The sequence below is a fragment of the Zootoca vivipara genome, chromosome 3, assembly GCF_965207765.1.
Source record: "Zootoca vivipara chromosome 3, rZooViv2.hap1.1, whole genome shotgun sequence".
In the NCBI taxonomy this organism is placed as follows: Eukaryota; Metazoa; Chordata; class Lepidosauria; order Squamata; family Lacertidae; genus Zootoca; species Zootoca vivipara.
In genome coordinates this window covers 10,464,073-10,488,433 of record NC_142586.1, presented here as the reverse complement: position 1 = coordinate 10,488,433, position 24,361 = coordinate 10,464,073, and the positions used below count along the sequence as shown (strand labels likewise).

The 24,361-nt window shown below is 40.1% G+C and overlaps 1 protein-coding gene across 5 annotated transcripts in view; it reads left to right on the top strand.

Annotated features, from left to right (window-relative positions):
* Positions 1-24,361, top strand: part of RANBP17 (RAN binding protein 17) — a 163,844-nt gene that overhangs the window by 14,566 nt on the left and 124,917 nt on the right. For 4 of the 5 annotated variants that reach the window (XM_035110144.3, XM_035110143.3, XM_088665551.1 and 1 more), the window contains exons 8-14: positions 538-611; positions 2,260-2,379; positions 4,521-4,667; positions 4,973-5,145; positions 5,551-5,744; positions 9,889-9,994; positions 12,935-13,070. In XM_035110144.3, the coding sequence (XP_034966035.3) occupies positions 538-611; positions 2,260-2,379; positions 4,521-4,667; positions 4,973-5,145; positions 5,551-5,744; positions 9,889-9,994; positions 12,935-13,070 (950 nt within the window). The remainder of the gene's footprint in view (positions 1-537; positions 612-2,259; positions 2,380-4,520; positions 4,668-4,972; positions 5,146-5,550; positions 5,745-9,888; positions 9,995-12,934; positions 13,071-24,361) is intronic. The other variant, XM_088665553.1, reaches the window with a different exon arrangement.

Sequence of the window (24,361 nt, the reverse complement as noted above, 5' to 3'; positions counted from 1 at the left end):
CTATTTGGAACCCTTTCAGAGTTCGGCACAATGTTTCTTGCCCTAGCCTTAATTGGCTTTGTGACATCATCTTGCAGCTGTATCTTGATTGGCTCCATGGCATTGTGATGTAAACCTGATCAAACATTGTCCCTAGTTGGCTGGGATCTTAGTTCAGCAGCAAGGTTAAGGGGACAAAAACATGGACTGAAGCGGCACTTGACAGTGGTTAACATTATCAGTGAACAGGTATAAAATATTGGAAGGGAGCTTGGAAAACTCTTGAAGTAGAGACCATTTAGAAAAAAGAAAACTGGGTTGTGCAGTTACAGTAAACATGCAACTTACACGGGGGTTACATTCCAGGGATCGTGCCAAAACCATGTGTAGTCAGAACCCATTGGGTTCAATAGTGGGTGGGATTGTCAAGGTCATTTTCCCTGTAATCCTGCCTCCTTTTATTTTTTTTAAAAGAGGAGTAGAGTGGAACTTGTGAAAGTTATTTTCTTTGTAACGCAGGGATCTGTCCATTTCATAATTTTACCTTTCCCTTCTCAGTTTTCCTGGAGCCAGAAACCTTGGATCTCTTTTTTGATCTGTATCATTCCCTCCCATCAATGCTGTCTCAGTTAGTAAGTATGTTTTTCCAATAGTAAATGAAAGTGATTTCTCAGAAGCTGTTCGGACATCAGTACATGTTTAATGAATATGTCATACCAGAATTGCCCCTTGTATCGCCTTAGATTTCGCTCCTGTTTGTATGCTCCAAAGGGGTCTCTGCAGTACAGTTTAGAAGGGGGAGCACACACAATTGCAATTGGAAGCAACAGGACTTTTCTGCTAATCAGTCAGCAGCAAACCAACAGTATATTTATAAATGTAGCTACAACTGCAGCCTCTCCCACAGTCCACAGCAAATGCTCAGCCCAACATCAATTATGTACAGTGGTACCTCGGGTTATAAACACTTTAGGTTACAAACGCTTCAGGTTACAAACTCCACTAACCCAGAAATAGTACCTCGGGTTAAGAACTTTGCTTCAGGATGAGAACAGAAATCGTGCTCCGGCGGCAGCAGGAGGCCTCATTAGCTAAAGTGGTGCTTCAGGTTAAGAACAGTTTCAGGTTAAGAACGGACCTCCGGAACGAATTAAGTTCTTAACCAGAGCTACCACTGTATTTGCCCACAAACAGTAAAAACGTGCAGAAAGCATATGCCTTGCTTAAATGTGTGGGTTTATTTTGGCCTTGCATTTCCCAGTGCAATTCCACGGGCATCTCTGTCTTTAGATGTTGCAGTAACACTCTCTGTTTATTTATTAAATTAGTGTACTGCCCTTCATCCGAAGATCTCGGGGCTGCTCACTCTTCTGCGTGTGCTTTGCATAAACTAGTATTCAGAGCGCTAATGTCTCTGATGCTGGAGTTATTAAATAGCCATCATGACTATTAGCCACAATTTGGTCTAACCCCCTTTTAAAGCTGATGTCGTGGCTGTTGTTGCATCCTGTGGAAGTGAATAGGTTGACTGTGCCCTGTGTCTGCCCTGAGGTTTCCGTCAGCTTCTTTCAGTGACCCCGGATTCTAGTAGCCTGTGAGAGAGGAAGAAAAATCTCTCCCTCCAAATAATGCATAATTTTAGATGTCTCTCTATAAATAGCCTCAAATATTAACTTCTGTCATACAGGAGTTGCTCCAGGGATAACCCCCAAATTGTGGAATGGTGGGTAGAATTCTAACAAAATGGGCCACTCTTCCATGCTTCCCCCACCATGCAGCCCTTTCCACTAAGTTTTGGCTTTGTATTGCCAGAGTTGCTATGACTCTCTTACATTGTCACAATGGAGCATGAGTGACTGTGCTCTTCTGGTTAGCTGTGCAATCACAGCACATGCCCTTGCAACAGGGCACAGTATCAACACCATGTTGCCTGGCTAGTGTTCTGTTAGGATATGATCATAACCAGAAGCCAGTAACTACCTGAATTGTGTCCATTGTAGAGATGGTGTCCCTACAGATATGTGTATTTGAATCAGTTTATTTAGCATTGTTTTTAATGGCGCATGAACGCTGATGACAGCTTTCTGTGTTTTAAATATAGACTCTGTTTGACTACTGTAGCTGTTGGCCCACCATGAATGTATAGACTTTTCTAAGCTAGAAGAAACTTGACTGGTATAAGCAGTAAGGTGTTTGATGCTTCTGGTATCCGTTAGTCCAAAAAGGAATGGTTGTATCTTGCTAATGAATAACATGATTAAATCCTTGTTTTCTTTCTAGGCACTTTCTTGTTTAGTTCAGTTTGCTTCTACAAGGAGATCCTTATTTAGCAACCCAGAACGGGCCAAATATCTTGGTAACCTGATCAAAGGAGTAAAAAGAATACTTGAAAATCCTCAGGTATACATTTGTCAGTTTTCTCCTCAGTTCTGAGTATACGGTGTCCACTTTTTAAAATATGTCTTGCTGCTAATTTAAATTGTGGAGGAAGCAGTTATGTTCCTGTTTGTTTGAGCTAATAAGCTGGGAAAGGAAGGGAGAAATAAGGGGCATCCCGTGTGCCACATAAGCGGCCATACAAATATCCTCTACCTTCTGGGTTAAAAAGGAGCAGTAGGAAATGCTGCTGTGCTTGATGAACAGTGGCAAATGTTATAGAGTTTCCTGTATGGCAACTTCATACAAACCATTGGTGAGGGAAGCATGCCAATTACTCAGCAAATAGCTGCTGTGGTTTTGGGGAGGACATGAGGGTTGGGATAAATATGGTGTCCCATCAGCTCCAAGTGTTGTCTGCATGATTCATTATTTCACCCGACTTAGGTTTGTACCTGCGCTGTCCTTTCTAGAAGAAAAAGGCAGCTTTAAAAATATTTCCCAGCAGTGTTATGTTGCTGTTTTGTTTAGTTTCTGCAACTGTGTTTGAAAATACACTGTTGTTTATTTCAAAAACACAGCTACTTATAACTTTGTGGAATATTCCTTTATTTAATTCTTATACTGCCCTTCATCTGAGTACCACAGGGAGGCTTACAATATAAAAACACAAATACGCAGAACATAGTAACAAACAGAAACAATACCCCCTTCCCTTATAGTCACTTTTAACTGTTTGTCCCTGTTTCTATCTTTCTAAGTATGTATGATATAATAAACTTTTAATTACTAGTTTTTATTCCTTACCTGTTTTAAGTCTTATGTGTTCAGTTTATCTATATGTTTTACCTTATGCTGGCCTGTGACGGAAATAAAGTTTGATACTGTAATGAAGGTGCCAGGTGAGGCTCCCTGGGGAGAGCTTTCCACAAGTGGAGAGCCATTGCAGAAAAGCCCCAGTCTCATGTTGCCATTGTCTGAATCTCTCATGGAGGGGAGCACACAAAAAAGAGCCTCAGATGATGATAACCTAGTGGGGTAAATGAAAGCATAGGAGCAACAGGCAAGGGTGCTGTCTTTATTCATATCGCAGTGTGAATCTGCAAATATCACGCCTGACCACCACATGATGAGAGTTGTATTATTGCTCTGGTATTTTATATGTTAAGCAGTATAGAAATTCCTATAAATAAATAAGGAACCAGAAAGGAGTCGCAACAAGCTTGGCTTTCTTCTGTCACAGGTTGTGAGATCTCGCTGTACTCCTAGTGTGCCTGAATCAGGGTACTAATAGAGCTGGCTGAGGACATGAGAGAAAGTCCCTTTCTGCTCAACCAACTGCTGCTCAGCAACAATTAACAATAGACAGCCAAGTTGCTTACATCACTATATTTTAAAAATGGCTTTTTCCTAAGGACATTAAACTTGAAGCGTTTTGGGCGATAGTAGCTGGAGGAGACTCTTGAGAGTCCCACGGACTGCAAGAAGATCAAACCTATCAATTTTTAAGGAAATCAGCCCTGGAAGGACAGATCCTGAAGCTGAGGCTCCAGTATTTTAGCCACCTCATGAGAAGAGAAGACTCCCTGGAAAAGATCCTGATGTTGGGAAAGATTGAGGGCATGAGGAGAAGGGGACGACAGAGGATGAGATGGTTGGACAGTGTTCTCAAAGTTAGTAACATGAGTTTGACCAAACTGCATGAGGCAGTGGAAGACAGTAGTGCCTGGCGTGCTCTAGTCCATGGAGTCACGAAGTGTCGGATACGACTAAACAACTTAACAACAACAACAAGCAGTTCGAACATGAATGGCAGAATCTATTCTCGTATAGCCTTAACATTACTTGGCACTTGCATACACACTGCTGTACTGTTGTAACTCCATATCTGGTCACCTAACACATGGGCATAGCTCCTCTGCTGGGCCTCAGGTCTACTGATTTTTCTTCTTATAATAATAATGTTTATTTTTCTGAATATGCCTCTTGTAACACAGCTTTCAGTACCCGTCTTAATCTTTCAGGATCCTCTTCAGGACATGCAGAACATTCTGGAATGGCCCACCCTGTACAAAATAATTTAGTATATATTTTCAAAGCATGCATTGGTGCCATTAGACGATTGCTTTACTAATTACAATCTTCTGTGTTTGTGTGCAATTTAGGGTTTATCGGATCCTGGTAACTATCATGAATTCTGTCGATTTTTGGCTCGACTGAAGACTAATTATCAACTGGGAGAATTAGTAGTTGTGAAAGATTACCCAGAAGTTATTAGATTGATAGCCAGTTTCACTATTACTAGTTTACAGGTAAGACAATGGTAGAACTGTTCTGTGATCTACTTAATAAAAAGGAGGATTTTTTAAAAGTGCACACCTTGCATGATGATGAACTCATTAAAACTGATGCTTTACATGTTCCAATAGTCTGTGAGAGCATCAGCTTTGGGGAGCATATCTTTTTGCAGTTTTACATAACATCTCGGGGCTTTGGTTCTAACTGAGGCACGAACAGAAATAGTAAATAACGGTAATAGTATAGATTACAATGTTTGTAATTGCTCACATTGGGCTAAAACATACTTTAATGAAAATCTCATTTTGCTTCTTCGTAGCATTGGGAATTTGCACCAAACAGCGTTCATTATTTGCTAACCCTTTGGCAGAGAATGGTTGCCTCGGTGCCTTTTGTGAAATCATCAGAACCCCATCTCTTGGATACATATGCACCTGAGATCACAAAGGCATATATTACTTCTAGATTGGAATCTGTCCCCATGGTTATAAGGTAACAACATGAAGTAGTCTTCTCCACGAGCATTGCTGTACTGTTTCCAGTTCGATAGCATACTTGTCTTTGTCAAGTATATTCTTCTTGTGTTATGATAACAGTATTGATTGATTGATTGATTGATTGATTGATTGATTATACAAAATTGTGAGGGTAAAAGTGCTCCTGAATTCAACTTGGTCCAGTCAAAGATTGGGTTATTTCCTATGTTGGATGCCTAAGATAATAGGTCATCGTAGCTCTATAATCTTTCAATTTTTGGCTTTGGAGTGTATGTTTTGAAGGAGCTCTCCTGAGAAGCTTTTTTCAGCTTGTAGATAATACATAAGACAAAATGCTTACATTCATACACAATGCATTTTACATTGCCCAGAATGACTTTCCTATTTGTATGTATTCTAGAGATGGCTTGGATGATCCCTTGGATGATACAGCCACAGTTTTTCAGCAGCTGGAGCAACTGTGTACAGTTAGCAGATGTGAATATGAAAAGACTTGTGCTCTTCTTGTACAGCTATTTGACCAAAATGCACAAAGCTATCAGAAGCTGTTGCAGTCTTCTAGTAGAAATCCCTTGGCGATCTCAATTCAGGAAGGTTAGTATTCATGTTGTCTGAAAGTTTGCTTGTCTGGTACATTTGCCTTCACCTCCTGAACAACTCTGCTGGCACAGAAAGGAAAAATGCTATCAGAAAACACAAAGCAGGGCTGGCTAACCTGCCTTGTTGGACTCCAACTCTTGTTAGCCCCAGGCAGCATGGCAAGTCATTGGGAATGATGGGGACGTCCCACAACTTTCGGAGGGCTCCTGAGTAGCAGATTTTACCCTGCTGTTCAGCCAAAAAGACTTCTAGAGCAGTTTAAATAAGATCAATAAAAACAAATATTAAAGGCATGACACAAAAGAGTGGTTTTTTAAAAAGAGTAGGAAGAGGAAAATAAACTTGAGCACCAGTTCAGTTGCATTGTAGCTCTTACAATGAATGGATGGAATGGAAACAGTCCAGAGAGAGAGAGAGAGGAGCCAGTTGGACCTGGCCTTTCAAGAGAGCTGACTGAGTGCTCCTATTTCTCCTACCGATTTTTCTGTTGAGCCTGATGAAATGGCTTCTGCCAAGTGATAGATGAATGCGGGCAGGGAGGAACCTGATCACTGGGGTTTAATGTTTGCTGCTGCTGCTTTTCCTTTCTCTTAGTTGAGGGAATTTGTCAAAACTATTTTTGAAAGTTGAGGTGTATATAATCTGCTGGATTGCTGCTATCAGCATGCTTGCTGAGACACTCAAAGAATTAAAGTTTGGTGGGATGAAAATTACCCTTTTCAGAAGCTAGATCTTTTGGTCTGGGCTAGATATTATTATTGTTGGGTGTGCCTTGCAAGGCTTTCCAAGACAGAGGGCCTAATTATTATTATTATTATTATTATTATTATTATTATTTATTTATACCCTGCCCATCTGGCTGGGTTTTCCCAGCCACTCTGGGCGGCTTCCAACAAAACATTAAAATACAATAATCTATTAAACATTAAAAGCTTCCCTAAACATGGCTGCCTTCAGATGTCTCCTAAAAGTCTGGTAGTTGTTTTTCTCTTTGACATCTGGTGGGAGGGCATTCCACAGGGCGGGTGCCACTACCAAGAAGGCCTCTGCCTGGTTCCCTGTAACTTGGCTTCTCGCAGTGAGGGAACCGCCAGAAGGCCCTCGGCACTGGACCTCTGTGTCCGGGCAGAACGATGGGGGTGGAGACGCTCCTTCAGGTATACTGGACCGAGGCCGCTTAGGGCTTTAAAGGTCAGCACCAACACTTTGAATTGCGCTCGGAAACTTACTGGGAGCCAATGTAGGTCTTTCAAGACAGGTGTTACATGGTCTTGGCGGCCACTCCCAGTCACCAGTCTAGCTGCCACATTGTGGATTAGTTGTAGTTTCCGGGTCACCTTCAAAAGTAGCCCCACGTAGAGCGCTGTAGGCTATAATTAAAGAAAGCAAGACATGTTATGTTGGTAATTGTGTGTCACTGGTCATTGTGCAGTTGTGTTTAAGCATACATAATTATATTTACTAAGTGGCCTTACATTGCCTACTGTCTCAGCCTTGGTACTTTCCTGCTCCATATGTAATATCAGAATAACAACTCTGACCTATTTTACAGGGTTGTTGTAAGCACTATGGATGTAATTTATGCAAATAGTTTTTAATACTCATGAAGCAATACAGGGATGCTAAGGATTAAAAAGGAAGATGCATATTTTGAAGATGATACTCAGTGGTATAAGAAAATTAATGACTCCATTAATATTTTTGTACCCCAAGTTGTGTGTCAGTACATATGATGAAAGTGGTTAGATGCTATTCTCAGAAAACCTCTGTAGGGCAAAGTGTTTGAATCTGCCCACCACCACCACCAAAGAAAACGTTGGCATTATTTTAAATTTGTATTTCTCTTTATATAATATTCAATATCTTTTCTGTGGACTAAACGTTTTCTGTTAGCACAGAACAATAAATGTTACCTCCTCTAGTTATGCACACTTTAATTTAGATGTTTAATGGTTTTTAATGTTACAAAATAAGTTAATATAATATTAAGACCTCATTTTATTATATTGTCTTGGTCTCTGTATCGATTGTGATGCAGTCGTGGTTTACTAAAACAATAATCCCCAAGAAATGGGTCATTAACAGTAGTTAACGATTACTTGTGATCTATGGTAATGACTGATTTCTTTGGGATTATTGCTGTTATAAAACATAATTACAGATTATTACAGCAATAATTATTTTGGTAAGGAAAAAATATTCTCCTTAAGCAGCTGGAAAAGCAGCAATACTGAATGTTTTGAATAGAGGAAGTAAGCATAGAGAATTGTGATGGAAAATGAATTCTATTTTCTGTGCATAGGGACTAACTCAAGATCATTAACAGAATACTCCATGCGCTGACGGGAGTACTTTAGAGTTTAATCTTAAATGTTGAGGAGGTTATCAATCCATTTAACGGTTTTCTGTGCTTCAGACTTGCCAATATTCCAGCTTTCAGACAGGGTGGTGCTGGCCTTAAAATTGTGAAATAGTACTTTAAAAATGCCGATTTTGTTTTTGCAATAAGCATTTGATTACAGAATCTGCATTACTGACAGCAACCAAGTGCATACCAAATGAGGAGCAGAACTTGGTCAGTTTATTTTAAAACAGTTATAGTCTCAATAGCTCGAAGTGATAACAAATCAAATCAAACCAACGGGGGGGGGGTAGAAAAATGATCATGTTGTCACTCCTCACAATAGATCCCATAAAGAAGGGATGGTGTCTGCAGTGATCACTATTAATAGCTCACCCTCCATCTTAATATTTTAGAGTGGGGAACAATAAAAATTTCTTTTTTTTAAAGCCACAATCCATTAACTGAACATGAGAACAGATAAAATTTCAGTTAGTCATAAAATTGCAGTGACATGCCTCAAATTCCAAAGTTGAACATTATTTATTTCTAATGGCTTGAGTAAACAGACATGTTTTAATCTGGCACTAGGGTGAAAAGAAAGTAGGTGCCAACTAAATTTCAGCAGGGAGGACATTTCACAGCTGGGGTGTGGCCACCAAGAAGGCCTTCTCTTGCATCACTGCAGGACGATATAAGAAGAGGCCCTTTCAAGTATTTAAGTCCCAAATCATTCAGGGTTTTATAAGTTCTCAACAGTACATGATGGCAGCCACTCCTTCAGAACTGGTGATATGTGGCTCTGGGTGACTGATCAACTCAGTAACTTTGCTGCGACATTCTGCTGTTTCAGAATCTTTCTGAAAGACAGGCCTATGTGGAGCACACTGTAGTAATCTATATGAGAAGTTATTAGAGCATGAATTACTGTGGCCAAGCTGTCGCTGTTCAAGAATGTCTGTAGCTGGCAAACCAGATGAAGGTGGCAAAAGGCACTCCACATCACTGAAGACTCTTAAGCCAGTAAAGACAGCTAGATCTAGGAGTATTCCTGGTCCCCCTGTTATTTCAAAGGCAAAAAAGTGACCATTGGAATGCCCTCTCAGATACTTGCCAGATGTTCAAGAAGGCCCCAAAGAATAGGGTCAAAAGCTCCAAAGAAGTCTTGCCAGCATGAGGAAAGGGGTATTCTTTTTGTTGATTTGCAGTGAAGATCACTTACTAGAGCTGTGAAGGCCTTTCCCCTCCCATAGTCAAGGTGGATGCCAACTTGAGCAGAATCTAGGTCAGCAGTGTATTTTTAAAACCTGCTGAATTGGAACATTAGTCAGAATGTTGTCATAAAATGGACATTATAGTACTTGAGATGACTGTATCAAAGTATGATTTATAACAGAAAGCAAAATTTGGTCTTAATTCTGGAATTACTTCCTCAGCTGTGTTATGATACATATCAGAAACTCGGTGAATGTTGATGTTTGCTAGCAGTTCTTAACATTTTAGAAGATTATAAGAATAGATTTCAAGGCTAACCAAGTGGTTTTGGTATACTCCCAAGTTTCACCCGCATTTCCTTCTTCCTGGTAAAATGTGAGACACAATAGCATGTCCTACAATATATTTATGAATTTATTATAAGAATCATCAAGTGACTTCAAAGAATTAGACAGGATTCAACAATTTATCAATAAACATTAGCATTTACTAGAACAGCCTGCAATATGTTTGGATCAGATGCTGTATGAAGTTGTAATGTAAATGCTCTCTCCCTCCCTATCCCCATCCCTACCATGCTAGGATGCTTGGCATGGCTTGTATATCTTGTTGGAACTGTTGTAGGCGGAAGATTAACTTATACCAGTACTGATGAACATGATGCTATGGATGGTGAATTATCTTGTCGGTAAGTGTGCATCATTACCCTCAAACTTTTTTTTTGCTATGGGCAAAAGTCCTGTTTACCCCTCTGTGTTTTCAGATTTGATGAACAGAGAATGGCTTTCAAAACAGCATACAGTGGTACCTCTACTTACGAATATCTCTACTTACAAATTTTTCTACTTACGAATGGAGCTCCATCTGCCATCTTGGATGCGGTTTAGATAGGATTTTTTTCTACTTACGAATTTTTAGATAGGGTTGCTTCGACTTTTTTTCTCCCAATGCATTCCTATGGGATTCGACACATTTTTTTTCGACTTACAAATGTGTGTTCGGAACGCATTAAATTCGTAAGTAGAGGTACCACTGTATTGGCTTGGAATCTGAATTGGCATTACAGAACTGCTCATTTGACAGCACTGGATAACACCTCTGTCTTAAATCACAGTCACCTGACTGTCCCTGCAGATTGCATGCTGCTCGTTTTCAGTGTGGTAAACGAGTTGAATTTGTGGGCCTAGGTCCTCGGTGCTAAACTAAAACGAGCAGGTTCTTCTTTCATGGAAGGTAATCTGATCCTTCTGGACATTCTCTGTGTGGAAAACAAGATTAAGGAGAAAAGGGTTCTCCTAATTGGCAAGAGAAGCAACCGTTTGTTTGCCCTGTGTGTGTATTGTCCTACACAGAACACTTTACCAGCCTAGAGATCCTGGCTTAGAGGATCTTATTGTCAGGACAAGATATGAATCATAGGTCGAGCACAAACTGACTAGGTCTCAAAGAAGTGCATTGCCACCATGTGTAGAGAAAATCCTTGGTTGTCCACCTCTGCTCTAGCCATTGTTGACTTTATGTCCTTTGAACACAGGTATTCATACACACACTGTGTTTCACAGTGTGATACACACACACATCATCATACATATACAGTGGTACCTTGGTTTAAGAACAGCTTAGTTTATGAACAACTTGGATTCAGAACACTGCAAACCCAGAAGTAGGTGTTTTGGTTTGTGAACTTTGCCTTGGAATAAGAACATGTTTCGCTTCCTGTTCTGTGTGTTCCATTTGTAAATAGAATCCCCCGCTGCTATGGGAAAGCACACTTTGGTTTAAGAACGGACTTCTGGAACAGATTAAGTTCGTAAATTAAGGTACCACTGTACAGGTACCTATACAGGTACCATTCTATATATTGTCAGGATCCATTGCCCCAAGCCCTGCCTAGGCATTGATTGATTAGCAGAGTAGTGGAACTTTGGCGATTGCGTGCATCCCCAAAAGACACCAGATGCAGGAAAAACCATCAGTAGAAAGTTTACTAAGGCATAAACAGTTCTTTGCCAGATCCTTGGCAAGGCACAGCTCAGCTCTGTCGAGCAAAATCCAGTCCCAACATTAAGAAATTACACCACATGAACATAAAATGCAAAAAATAAAGGCAAGGAAATAGAAGTCTGTAGAAGAATGAGAGAGAAAGAGAAAGACTGCTCACTGGGCAGCAGATACACACTCTTCCCAGTGGCCTTGGCACTTCAGATGACACACACAGTTCGAAAACACCAGCTGCGTGCTCAGAGCAGAATGGAAAGTTATAGGCTCTCTAGAATGTTCTAATATCTACTGGGAGCTTCTGCAGAATCACAAAACTTCTCTCTCTCTCTCTCTCTCTCTCTCTCTCTCTCTCTCTCTCTCACACACACACACACACACACACACACACACACACACACACACTTCCCCCACCAATCAATACATATTTTTAGATGTCTAGCAAACAAAACAATATTAAAAATGCAATATACAATAATTAAAATGAACAATAAGTGATAAAAGACAGCAAAAAAGTATGTGCACACAGACAGCATAACACATTTTACAGTCCAAACTGAATAAAAAAAGCATGGGTGAAAAAGCCTGGCACTGAAAATACCCTAGAGTGGACCCTATATGAGCTTCTCTGGGGAAGCAATTCTGCAGCTGCAGTCCTGAGGCCCCCTCCTTGGTATCACCTACTCCCTCTTAACTTGATGGAACCCTTGGAGGAGAGCCTTTGAAGAGGATCTTAAAATTTGGATAAGCTTGTACAGGAGGAGGTGATCTTTCAGCTAACATGGTCTCAAGCCATTTAAAGTTTTATTGGGTTAAAAAACAGCATTATAAATTGGGCCTGGAAACTGACTGGGAGTCAATGCAGTTAATAAAGCACTGGCATAATGCCTGGCCCCATTTAAAAGTTTTGTCTCCCTGTTTTGAAACAACTGCAGTTTCTGGATTGTTTTTAAAGGCAGCCCCATGTATAATGCACTGTAATAGTCTTAGGTGGCAGGTTACCAAAGCCTGGATAATTGGATGAGCTGTCCTCATCCAAGTATAGGTATAGGTGTATTAGCTGGAGCTGACTGAAGCTGCTTTGAGCCAGAGAAGCTACTCAGTGTTGGAACAGAAAACATACCCAAACTGAACCTGGTTCTTTGGGGGAAGTTCTTAACTGAGCACAATCACCGTACCTCTCCCTACCTGAAACTGCTCTTATAGGGGCATCTCTATTCATCTCCCCAGGTCCATTAAATCACTCTGTACATAATTAAAACCACCAACCAGGAGCATTTAAGTAACATACAGTTAAAAAAGGCAATGAGTTGAACAAAATCATAACCAGAGAGACATGAAACAGCAAACGGACAGTGTTGGTTCCTGTGAACTCTACAGTGATACTCATATGCTAGTCTGCACTTTGGCTGCTTGTGTGTTGTGTAAACTCAAATTCAGAACAGGGAAATTGGTAAAAATGACTGCTCTTCTCTTTTCATAGCAGAGGTGTCTGCTTGATCAAAAAGAACACAACTGAAGATGTGTTTAGATTTTAATGGTTGGTGCACCTGTGAATCATTTTGAATATCAAGTTTTAAACCCAACAACTTTATACATGTTTTCTTTTTTCTTTTTAAACTGATTTCAGAGTCTTTCAGCTAATTTCTCTGCTGGACACCCAGTTACCACGCTCTAGCAATGAGAAAGTGGAACTTGCCATACTCTGGTTTTTGGATCAGTTCCGTAAAACCTACGTAGGAGATCAGCTCCAGCGCACCTCAAAGGTAAGTGTTTTCCCTAAACTATTTACACAATTTAATTTTATACGAAAAAGCCTCTTGTTGTTAGATGTATGTGTTGTGGGGAGACTTGATCCTGAATCCCAAAGAGTTTGTGTGTGCTCTTTCACTTAATAAGCAGCCCTGCTCATTTTAGTAGAGAGAGATTATCTGTTATTTAGTTCACTGAAAGTAAATTGGGAAGCTGTTTCGGCAAAGGAGCTGAAGCTGCTGTTCGTGGAACAGAGTGTGGAATTGGTGTGACTAGACTGCAGATGAATATGATTTTTATCTCTTGACATATTTTCTGTATTTGTAGTCAAGTTCATTTCAGAGTGCTGTATGAAAGTACTTCACTTTTTCAACAGTTGTATTCATTAAACAGTTCAAGATTACATTGCATTTTGTCTTTTATTTCAAGCATTTAACAGAGTTTGCTATATTGTATTATATTTCACAGCTGGGTATGCAGGATTTATACTTTTAATAGTTCTGTCCTTTTGACAGTTACTCATTTATTCGATTTCTACTGAATTTCTCACACTACTTGGCTTTTCCTGCATTTTGACTAGAGAAGAAAGAGAAAGTATGACACATTCTTTAAGGAAAAAGTAGTTAATTCCCCCTAACTTAAGGGGGCACTCATAATACAGATATTATACAGAGCTGATCAGTTGATGTTGAGAAAGATTGAAATAATTTTTGCTTGTTGTCCAAAGCAAATATTTAGCAGGAAGGCAGTGATGAAAGATTAGACACAGCAATTGGACTTTCTGATTACCAGATCAGTATCATGATTTTTATTCTCCCCTTTTGGTGTACGCCTCTTTTTAGAGATGCTTAATGCCAAGTCCCATGAAGAAAAAAATAAATTAAATTGTGTATGTGGACACTCAAAGTGGGGAACAGGAGTACACACACAATCCACACCTCCAGGGTTCTCCTCCATAGTCACCGACTTTTGCCTTGTTATGTGGGAATGGTCTTTCAGGGGCCTCCGCTTGTATTTACTTGAAGCCAGTTTCTGATCACATGGAGGAGTCTAGTCTCATTCAAGCAAACGAGCAGAAACTCCCTGCAGACTTTTGCTATACGACACAGAGAAGGCAGAGAACTGACCGTGTGTGTGCAATGCAGGCAAGGATGTTTGAGACTGGACTTACAGATGCAATCCTGTCCACGCTCAGAGAGTTGGTGTGTTTAGGCAAATTCCTGAATACAGAAGGTGCTTTTGTTTTGAGATGTGAACAGTGGCAAACATTTGCTGGTCCTTGACTGTAGCAGTAAAGATTTGATTTGATAGTGACCAACTATAAAAATTCCTCTTCCTGTTGTTGAAGAAGTCTAGGCTGTTTCAAGCTTGTCTAGTTTGAAGTACTTTTTCCTAATGCCTTAGTTTTCGTAGTTTCTTTTGGCTATTTTTGTTTTCACCTGATGTCATCAAACTGAGAATTGATACTGCGGAAGAGCACATTAGTTTCATTAAAAGGAAACAATCATGTAATGAGGAAAGCAGTAGTCTGTGAAACCCTTGGCTGCCCTCTCCGATTTGTTGCATATTCACCCTCACTTTCCTAGGTCTGGGCATATTGACCCTGCTGCCACAGCTCCTGTTTAAAAGATAGGTAGAAAGTTATGTTTTAATCAGAGTAGATCCACTGAAATGAATGGACCTAAGTTGGTCATGTTCATTAATTACAATGGGTGTGCCCTTAGTAAAATGCCTTTTCAGACCACCCTCTCTTCATTGATTTCTTGGAAGAAAACTGTATGCCCGCTCTGTGTCCCTTTAGCTAGGATGTAAATGGTATTGGATAACTTCAAGTGCTGATCAGCCTAGAATCACAGAATTGGAGAGTTGGAAGGGACCGCAAGAGTGATCTAGTCCAGTGCAATGCAGGAATAACCCTGTATGCTTAGCTGGAAGATGGGATACCTAACACATCACTGTGGGTGCAAATTGCAAGGGAAGGTGGGTGATGGTAGATAAGCAGTTTTTAGGGAATCTAGTCCATCATTACTCACTAATGCTTCCCTCTGATAATGAAAAAGGAGCCCAAAGACCAATCTAGTCCCGTATCCTGTTTCTGATGGTGGTGAAGAAGATGCCTTTTGGAAGTCCACAAGCAGTATTTGAGGGCAAGATGCCTCTTTTGTTATTTCCCTTCAGCAGCTGGTATTCAGAGGCAATCTACTTCTGAATATAGCCAGGATGAAGTTGCTTTGTGATCCAGGTTCATCAGAATAAAACTTGAACACCACCACACTGTGAATCAGTATTGGATCCTTTACACAATCCAGTTCAGCACGGACCTGTGAAAGGATGAGAGAACTTGTGTTGTAAATCTATTCTGAACATAGCGTTTTTCAGATCTGGCAGGCAATAGAGGTGTTCTAGTTGTGGGATGGTGGGATTGAATAACAACAAAACCCGGGTCCTTTCTCTGAATGTCTGGGTTTAACGTTTCTGGGATAAAATGAAACAGTATGATCTCTAAAGCATTTTTTTAAAACTAAAGGCCCAGTTATGTCTTTGCTTTTTATCTCCCCCTGCTATAGCAGCAACTGTAGCAGCAGATGGCATTATATCCCTACAGTAAATCCTCTGCTATATATTGCCTGCATAGATATACTCTTATTGATTAGAAGGATTCATGTTTGGAAACGGAAGTAAAGAGAGATGTAAAAATGGATCTAGTTAAGATGACAACCATTTATATGGCTATTGAAAGTAGCTTAAATTAACTGAAAGTGATATTTATAAACTTGATAAAAAATGTTGTTTGTGTTCTTCAGCCTCATTGAGACACTGCTGAGGATCCTTTTTAAGCTGAACTTTGACAGATTTTTTTTAAAGATGCATTTTGTTAGCAACTGATAAGGGGAGGCTTAGTATCCAGTTTAACCAAAGAAACGAGCTGGTCATGCTTTCTGTAATATAGCAAACACTTTATTAGGCTTGCTGCAAATCTGGAGGGTTTGGAGAATACTAACTAAGGTCCTGCTCTGCATACTGCAGTGGGGAGTTCTAAAAAATAGCCTATATCTAGGCTGTACTGTACTGTACTTGGTTGTACAAAGGGCCAAGTTGCAAATGTTTGACTAACCATGCAACCAATCAAGTCCAATGATCATTCCTTCAAATAGCTATGCTCAGACACATAGGTGGAAAACTGTGGTGCTGTTATGCTATAGAACATACGCTGTGTGTACACACATAGATCTTTGATTTGTTAACCTTTACATCTGTATTTTCTCCCATGCAAGTTAAACATGTTCTTTCTTTCTTTTATTTCTTTATTTTATTTAATGTGGTTATTTCATTCTGTTGAGGAAATATAAGCAGTAGGGAATGATTAGAAGCCCAAGTGGGGAAAGGCTCCCTCTGTTCTATGTATTACACATTTATATTGTTATGGTTTTTAATGATATTTATGAGATTGCATTTCAGCATAATGTGCTCCCCAAGTAGCGCTCGCTGAAAAAGAGAGGGAAGGAATCAGAAATATTCAATTGACTGTGGATGTTTTCTCTCTTCAGGGCACCAGGTTTATCCTTCCATTTAATTGCCCTCTGCTTTATGCAGGAAATAAATGACCTTGCAGGGGTAACGGAGAAATATATGTCTTGAAGATTAACAGTGGAGAGAAAATATTTACATTTGTCCTTTATAGTTAGAGGCATTGATAATAAGCACTCTCAACAATGCTTTAGATTATTTCAGTTTGGAGTGTTTAACAACCTATAAGATTGAATCCAGCTAAGTCATACTTAGAGTAAACCAACTGAAATCAATGTGTGTGATTAACTTAGACCGTTGATTTCAATGAGTGGTACTCAGTGCTAGTCTGACTCTGAGTAGACCCATTGAAGTAAGTGGGCATGACTAATTTAGGTTCATTAATTTCAGTAGTTCTATTCTGAGTAAGATTTAGTTGAATAGAATCTGGTGGTTTTATTCTGAGTTATGCTTTACTTGGATACAACCCACAGATTTTGGAGAGGTGTATAACCAGTTGCAGGAACTGAAATAGCTTTAAAAGCCAGAATGATCATTGGTGATGCAATAGTATTGGTTTAAATACTGTTGTTGTTTAGTCGTTTAGTTGTGTCCGACTCTTCGTGACCCCATGGACCAGAGCATGCCAGGCACTCCTGTCATCCACTGTCTCCCACAGTTTGGTCAAACTCATGTTAGTAGCGGTTTAAATACTACAAATGGCTATAGGTGAGCATAGGTAACAATAACTGTTTGTAAGGAATGCACATCATAATTTAATTTGACCACTGGTGCCTATTAAATAGCTTTTCTCATATTTTCATTTATTTTTATATAAAGGGCTTAAAATTATTGTATAAAAATTAGAAACAACACACCCTTTCAATCTGAATATAGTCTCCTTTGGAATGTGATTTTAAACGGCATGAGTGATTGTCCTGTCCACAATATTGCAGCTGGTGGCGCTGTGGTCTAAACCACTGAGCCGCTTGGGCTTGCCGATCGGAAGGTTGATGGTTTGAATCTGCGCAACGGGTGAGCTCCCACTGCTCTGTCCCAGCACCTGCCAACCTAGCAGTTCGAAAGCACACCAGCACAAGTAGATAAATAGGTACCACTGCGGTGCGAGGGTGAATGCCGTTTCCATGCACTCTAGCACTTGGCACGATGTCCTGTTGCACCAGAAGCGGTTTAGTCATGCTAGCCACATGACTCAGAAAGCTGTCTGTGGACAAACACCGGCTCCCTCGGCCTGAAGCAAGTTGAGCGGCGCACCCCATAGTTGCCTTTGACTGGACTTAACCATCCAGGGTTTCTTTACCCTTTTTTTAAACCTATGTTGAATAAATCCATCTGCTTAAAAATATGAAGACCAGACTCTCACTGATCCATAACATTGGAACCTGCTTTATGTGTTTGAATCCTCTGAATTGCTATTTTGTTTTTATATACTTTTACTGCTTTGTTTTGCATTTTCATTTTAATAATATATATCTTTCATTACAGTGCATCACTTAGAGATTTTTGAAATACTAAGTGGTTTATAAATGCTGGCAGATAGATAGATAGATAGATAGATAGCAATGTTGAGAAGCGTTTTCATTCCCCATTTTGGTCTACATCAGGGGTCCCCAAACTACGGCCCGCGGGCCGGATGCGGCCCAATCGGCCTCCCAATCTGGCCCGCGGCGACCCCCGCCGCCCGCTGCCGCCGCCCGCTCTTACGGCGCGCGGCGCGGCGACGATCTTATGAATCGGCAAAAAATCGCCGAAAATCCTTTCTGCGCATGCGTATGGGCCTCTCCCGACCCAGAAAAGGTCATTTCCGATGCACTTCTGGGTCGGGGGAGGCCCATACGCATGCACACAAGCGATTTTCGGCGATTTTTTCCCGACCGTGTGCGTGTGCGCATGCGTACGGGCGCGCACTCCCCCGCCCTCCGGCCCGCTGCGCGGTAAGTCTGGGGACCCCTGGTCTACATGTTTTGGTGTGGATTGCACAGCATTATCAAATGCCAACATTAGTCTTGTTTTTGCAGTTAGTGCCATTCTGTTAGGTTGAAGATCTGTGGTCGTATAGCTTGACACGGATAGGATGGTTGCTGCTTCTTCACAAATTGTATCTTCAGTCTCATAGTTTTGCTAGTTGTATTGACGCTAGTCGTAGACTAAATGGTTGACAAGGCATATTTATCCTGGTGATCCTTTTAAACTCTTATTTGTGATAGGGAGCTTGCTGTTGGTGTTCTAGAACCAACTGAGCATGTTCTGAAACCTGTTGAGTGTTGAAAGGACTTCTGTGTTCTCGTTCGTGCAGATGGAGCTCAAAAAGTTTCCAAAACAAGGCAAAGCTTTATTAGGCTGCACGCAGTGTGTAGATCAGGGATGTCCAGCTGCCAAGAGACTGCGATCTACTCCCACTAAAAACACTGACAGTGATCTGCCCATTGTATTGACCAGAATTGTTGAGCTTTTTCTAGGGAGCCAAAGTTGTTGAGCTTTTTTTGGGGGGGGGAGGTCCCGTGATCGACCAGAGACACCCTGCAATCGACCAATAGATCACGATCGACCTGTTGGAAATCCCTGGTATAGATCAATGGTGGAGGACCTCAGGTCCAGAGGTCGAATGTGGCCCACCAGGCGCCACTGTCTAGCACTTGCAATTCTCCCCAGGTCACAGCTTCTGTGGCTGCCTGGCTGGAATGTGTCCTTCAATTCTGGTAATGCCTCTTACTTGTCTGGATGTGAATAAAGAGAGGCATGTGAAAGTACATAGAAACTAGCCTACTGCAGAAAGGTAATATTTACACTCATTGCTCCGCCCCTTTTGTCTCTGATTGTGGCCCTTGGGCTGAGCATGATTTGGAAGACCAATGATCTACAGTACATTGTTGCTGTGGAGAGGTGCTATAAAGCAAAGATGAATCTGTGAAGCATAATTATTGCAAAGGACATTTGGAGCAGGGAGTAGAGTTTCTTGGAAAATAATCCTAGAAAGAACCCCCCCCCCCAGTGCAGGTGACTTAGAAGAGAAATTGTTAATAATCCCTCACTCCAAAAATATTGAGAAACATTGAGAAAGTTGGTGATAGTTTCCTGGAAAGAACAGCTAAGTATTTTAATTGTAATTCCTGTTTTAATCTCACTTTCTTGTGTGCAGTTTCTATCTGTGCTTGATAATTGTGGAATAAAATACAAAATATAGAGACATAAATGTACAGTATGTTAAATAAAATGTTCTTTATCAGTACAATTTTCATATTGCAAACAGAATCTGTATATATTCTGGCAATTTATTTTCGAACTGGAATGGTTTTTTAAAATATGCTCATTATTGTGCCTCTGGTTTTCTTGTTAATCTTAGTTTAAAAAATACTGTATTTTTGCAAGGCCACAGAAGTGACTTTATACTTAAGCTTAACATTTCTAAAATTTTTGCAGTGCATTTCACACTATTTGAATGCAGTGTATACAAATGCATTAGCTTCATTGGGACTAGAAGAACTGAACATATATGGTTCACATTGTAATCAGGGATTTGTACTTTTAGTGGTTAATTACATTAAAATGTGTGTGTTCAATTATTATTTTTAATGAGCTGAGGAGAAATATACCTCATTTTATTACTGGAAATAAAGGATTGCTGTTCTGACAGGTGGCGGAAATTAGCAGGCATTTTTGAAATTGTGTTGTGTGACCAGGAATTGGATCTCATTTTAATTCATCTTTTCTCAACTGGTAAATGAGGTTAATGCCATACATATTCAGCTGATATGGATGAAGAAATTGATATAAAGTAGATCAAGCTAGCTAGAGGGCTGCTTTAATTTATAGGTAAAGAGGCAGTGATAAATGGAAGCAATGTAGTAGTGGTCACTAAACTGCTCAGCCATGAGGGCTTAAATAGTGTTAGCTGCTCATTAAAGGTATTGTCAGGATGCAACAAACAGGAATGTGGAAAGGAATAGCCAACTAATCCTTAATTATCAAAATACAGAAAATACTAATTATATCTTAATTAGTTTTTCTCTTAATGTACTGAAATTGTTACTTTTTGTGTAGCACAAATGGATAGTTATATCAACAATAAATAGGTTGTTTTAATAACTTTCTTGTACCTCCTGGGAAAACTGAATTCCAATTTTTAATATGCAATAATGCTTCTCTAGCCTGTAGGAGATGAAAATTATTAAGTAGCTTTATTTTTTTGAAGATTTTTACAGCAGCTTTGGGAAGAATTATTTCACCATGCATCAATTATTTTTAATTGAACTGAATATTTTTCAGATTGCATTAAATGCCTCTCATTTAGCTTTAACATTTAGAGTTTACAGAAGAATTTTAGCAAATAGTGGGTTCAGTTGTTCCCCCGAATGTTTTAGGGAAGGGCTGTTGAGATGGCTTCATTAGTTTTAAAGTAGGGATTTTAGGGTTCTTGGCCAAGTAGGTGAAACTTCACAGAGGTATGACAATGATAAAAAATACTCTGGAGTCCAGTTTTATAATGTATTGATTACCAAAGTACCAAACTGTACGTGACCTGTTATTTAGAGTAAGAGAAAGACTAGTTGGGATGAACAGATACATTTTGTATATCTCTACTTCCACACACATGAAGTGAACATTGGGTTCACATGCCCCCCCCATCCCCGGACTTCGTTTGCTCACATGAACTTGATTTCATAGTTCGCTGTTACATCTGAGACAGCGGACTGTGGCACTTACCCTCTAAATCAGAATAGGAAACCACATTCGACATTGGAGTGTACGAACCTACATGCTGGAAAATACATCTTACATTGCATTTTTGTATGTATGCCTGCCATGGGCTACCTCCCTAATGTTGGCTCAAGTGGTGTAAAGAACTCATGTGCTTAGTCCTCCTGTTGCATTGTGGCTTGGCTTACTTTATACCATATCAGACCATTGGCCCATTGATCTTGGTATTGTCAGCACTGACTGGCAGCAACTCCTCTGGGGTTTCTGGTAGGAGTTTTTCACAGCCTTAGCTGAGGATTGAACCCGTTTGCAGACAGTTGTACCAATGACTCTGCCATGCACTGTTTACCATATCTAGTTTTCTGTATGTTACAGAAGTACCATAATTTTTTTTAAGGTCCATAAGTAAAGGGGAGGCAACCAAGTGTCATTTTATATATCACTATTAAAAATGGATTTACTGTGTTGTTCTATAATGTGGCTATAGTCATGATGATGAAGAAGTGCTTCTGAATGGCATTCTTGTACCAGACACATCCTTTGTTCAAAATAGCAAGCCAGTTGAAAATGCCTACTTTGGGAGATCTTCCTTCATGGTTGTAAAAAGTATAACTTACCTGGGTTTCCTCAGAAACAGAAGTGGCAAAAGCAGGAGTTTTGACTGTTGGGACTTGAAGTTATGGTGATACTGGCATTGCTTGTCTAACTCTGGTCAGAGGAAGACTAAATGTGAAGACCAAAACTGGAAAACATGCATGATACACACAATAATAATAGGGATGGCGAGCTGTCTTTTGAGAAGTATTGCTTGGCATGTCTACCCTAGTAAAAAGCTGAGAATGAGATTTGATCTGGCTCTGCTTCACAAAAGTGTGAGGTAGATTTAACAGTAAGAAAGTGCTGGTGCTCTAGATTATCGTTGAATGATTGTGGAAGAAATGAAACTTGGGTGTTCATCAATTTAACCACTGTTTTATACATACTGTTCTATACATACGCATGGAGAAATTGCAGAAATTGACAACGTGAGCAGTGGACTTTGTATATTGCCCAGTTGAGATGCATAATCTTCAAGTGGTGGTAGAGAATATGTGCATGTGGGCAATGTCAGTTGGGTAGTGTGCTTGTTGGCTGGTCAGCATACACATCCTTTGCTTGAGTGTAATGTATATTGTACAAACAGTGTGTGAAACTTACATGGAGGTTATGCTTATTAGGTGCGTAATGTATAGAGTGGTCATTTTGTGTTCTCCAGTATCCATTTATGATGGTCTGTATTGATCAGATGGTGAACAATATTCTCTCGTGATGCTGTCAATTCTTGTATATTTTCCACATCTTCATGTATGTGTGTACAATCTCTGGTATGTATGAACTCACAATAACCCCAACAGATATGAAATTTGGTATTGTGTTGATATAAACAAGGAAAGGTATGGATACATGGGTCAGGATAGCAAAAAGAGCAATTAAAATTACCGTATTTGCACAGTCTGAATGAGTCCTAGGTAGCAAGGACCTGATGATATTCAGCCACGTGAGGGCCCTCGAGCTGCTAGCTGAGCAAACCTCAGATCCAGTTATGTAGACAATGGGAATATTTAGTTCGATATACTTAAACAAAAACAAAACCAACTCCAAAGGATAATTGGGATGAGAAGCTGTAGAACTGGAATTTATAAAATTTAATGGGGTTACTAAGGGTTGAAATGAAGACTACCAATAATTCTTGAATATTTTAATTCAGCACCTGTCTAATATTGGAAATATTCTAATACCATATTTTATATTATATGCAGTACTCGTGATAGCATCCCAGGTACCAGGAAGTGCTCTTCCTTTCCTGTTTCCTTCAGTACTCAACTTGTTTGTTGTATCTTTTGGTCCAGTTTAGATTCTTTTTGGCTCCTGTGAGCATGCAGGTGTATTTGCCACCTGGCTGAATTTCAACACACACACTGGTGTTATGAAACGGTACTTCCATCTTTGAGTGTGTGGTGGACATGCAATTGATGTGATTAGCGAAATTTGCTCCTGCTCCAAAGATGTTCACCGTTGGAACATCATATCTCATCATCATAGTAGGGGGTTCCAAAACCCTTGGCACAGGGTCCACAAAGTATCATGTGCCTAGTACTACAGTATGTTTACTTAGGGCAGATTTCAGCTAATGAGTCCTGTCAGTGGAAGTCCTGAGCAAGAACTTCCACTAGTCCAAAGGGGCTTTTCCACCCTCTTCTTCCCTAAACATGCCCCCTCCCTTAGTTGGCATGCAGGGAGGGGATAACCTCTGGAACAAGGTCCCGGTGGAAGGGAGGGGAGATAATTCCATCTGGCAAGCCAAGATACTTGCACTGATGGAACAATCAGAAAAGTGCAGTGTTGAATTCTTCTCTAAGTTTATCTGAGAACAAAGGTATTATATTGTTCATGCTGCTAAAGTGTTACTTACACCAGTGCTTTTACTTGCTTCGGTCTAAGATGAAGTTCCTTTCTCTTTAAAATGTCCAGGAGATTGATCTGGGAGATTAATTTACTTTAGTGTTGTTGATGGACTTATTCAACAATTCAGTTGACAACAAAGGAAAGTAGAACAATTTCTATTTGTATGAATTTACTGAATTGGGCTAGATGATCCTATTATTATCCGAGAAAGGCACTGATAAGCTCATTGTTGTTATCGGAATCCTGGCATGTTCCTCATGCATATTTTATGCTTTCTTAGAAATATATCATTAGAATAGGCCAAAATTCTTGCTGAAATTAGAGACAATGACTATGCCATAAAGTGGAACTGACTTAAAAAAACCCACATCTGATATAATTAAGTACAGTTTCAGCAGACTTTCATGCAGGTGGTAAGCAAAGATAGGCAAGTGCATGAACTATCCAAACCACACCTGAACAATTTGTTGCTCAGACTGAGGCGCCAGGTCAGAGTCTGCTGCACTGTAGGGCCAGATGGGACCCTATTTAACTCCTAAAAGTGTCTGATCTCTGTTTGGGGCTACTTGGTGCAATAACACCAGGAGTAAAGTGCCTGGGGGTGTGCCACTGGAGCTCCCAGTTCAAAACCTGC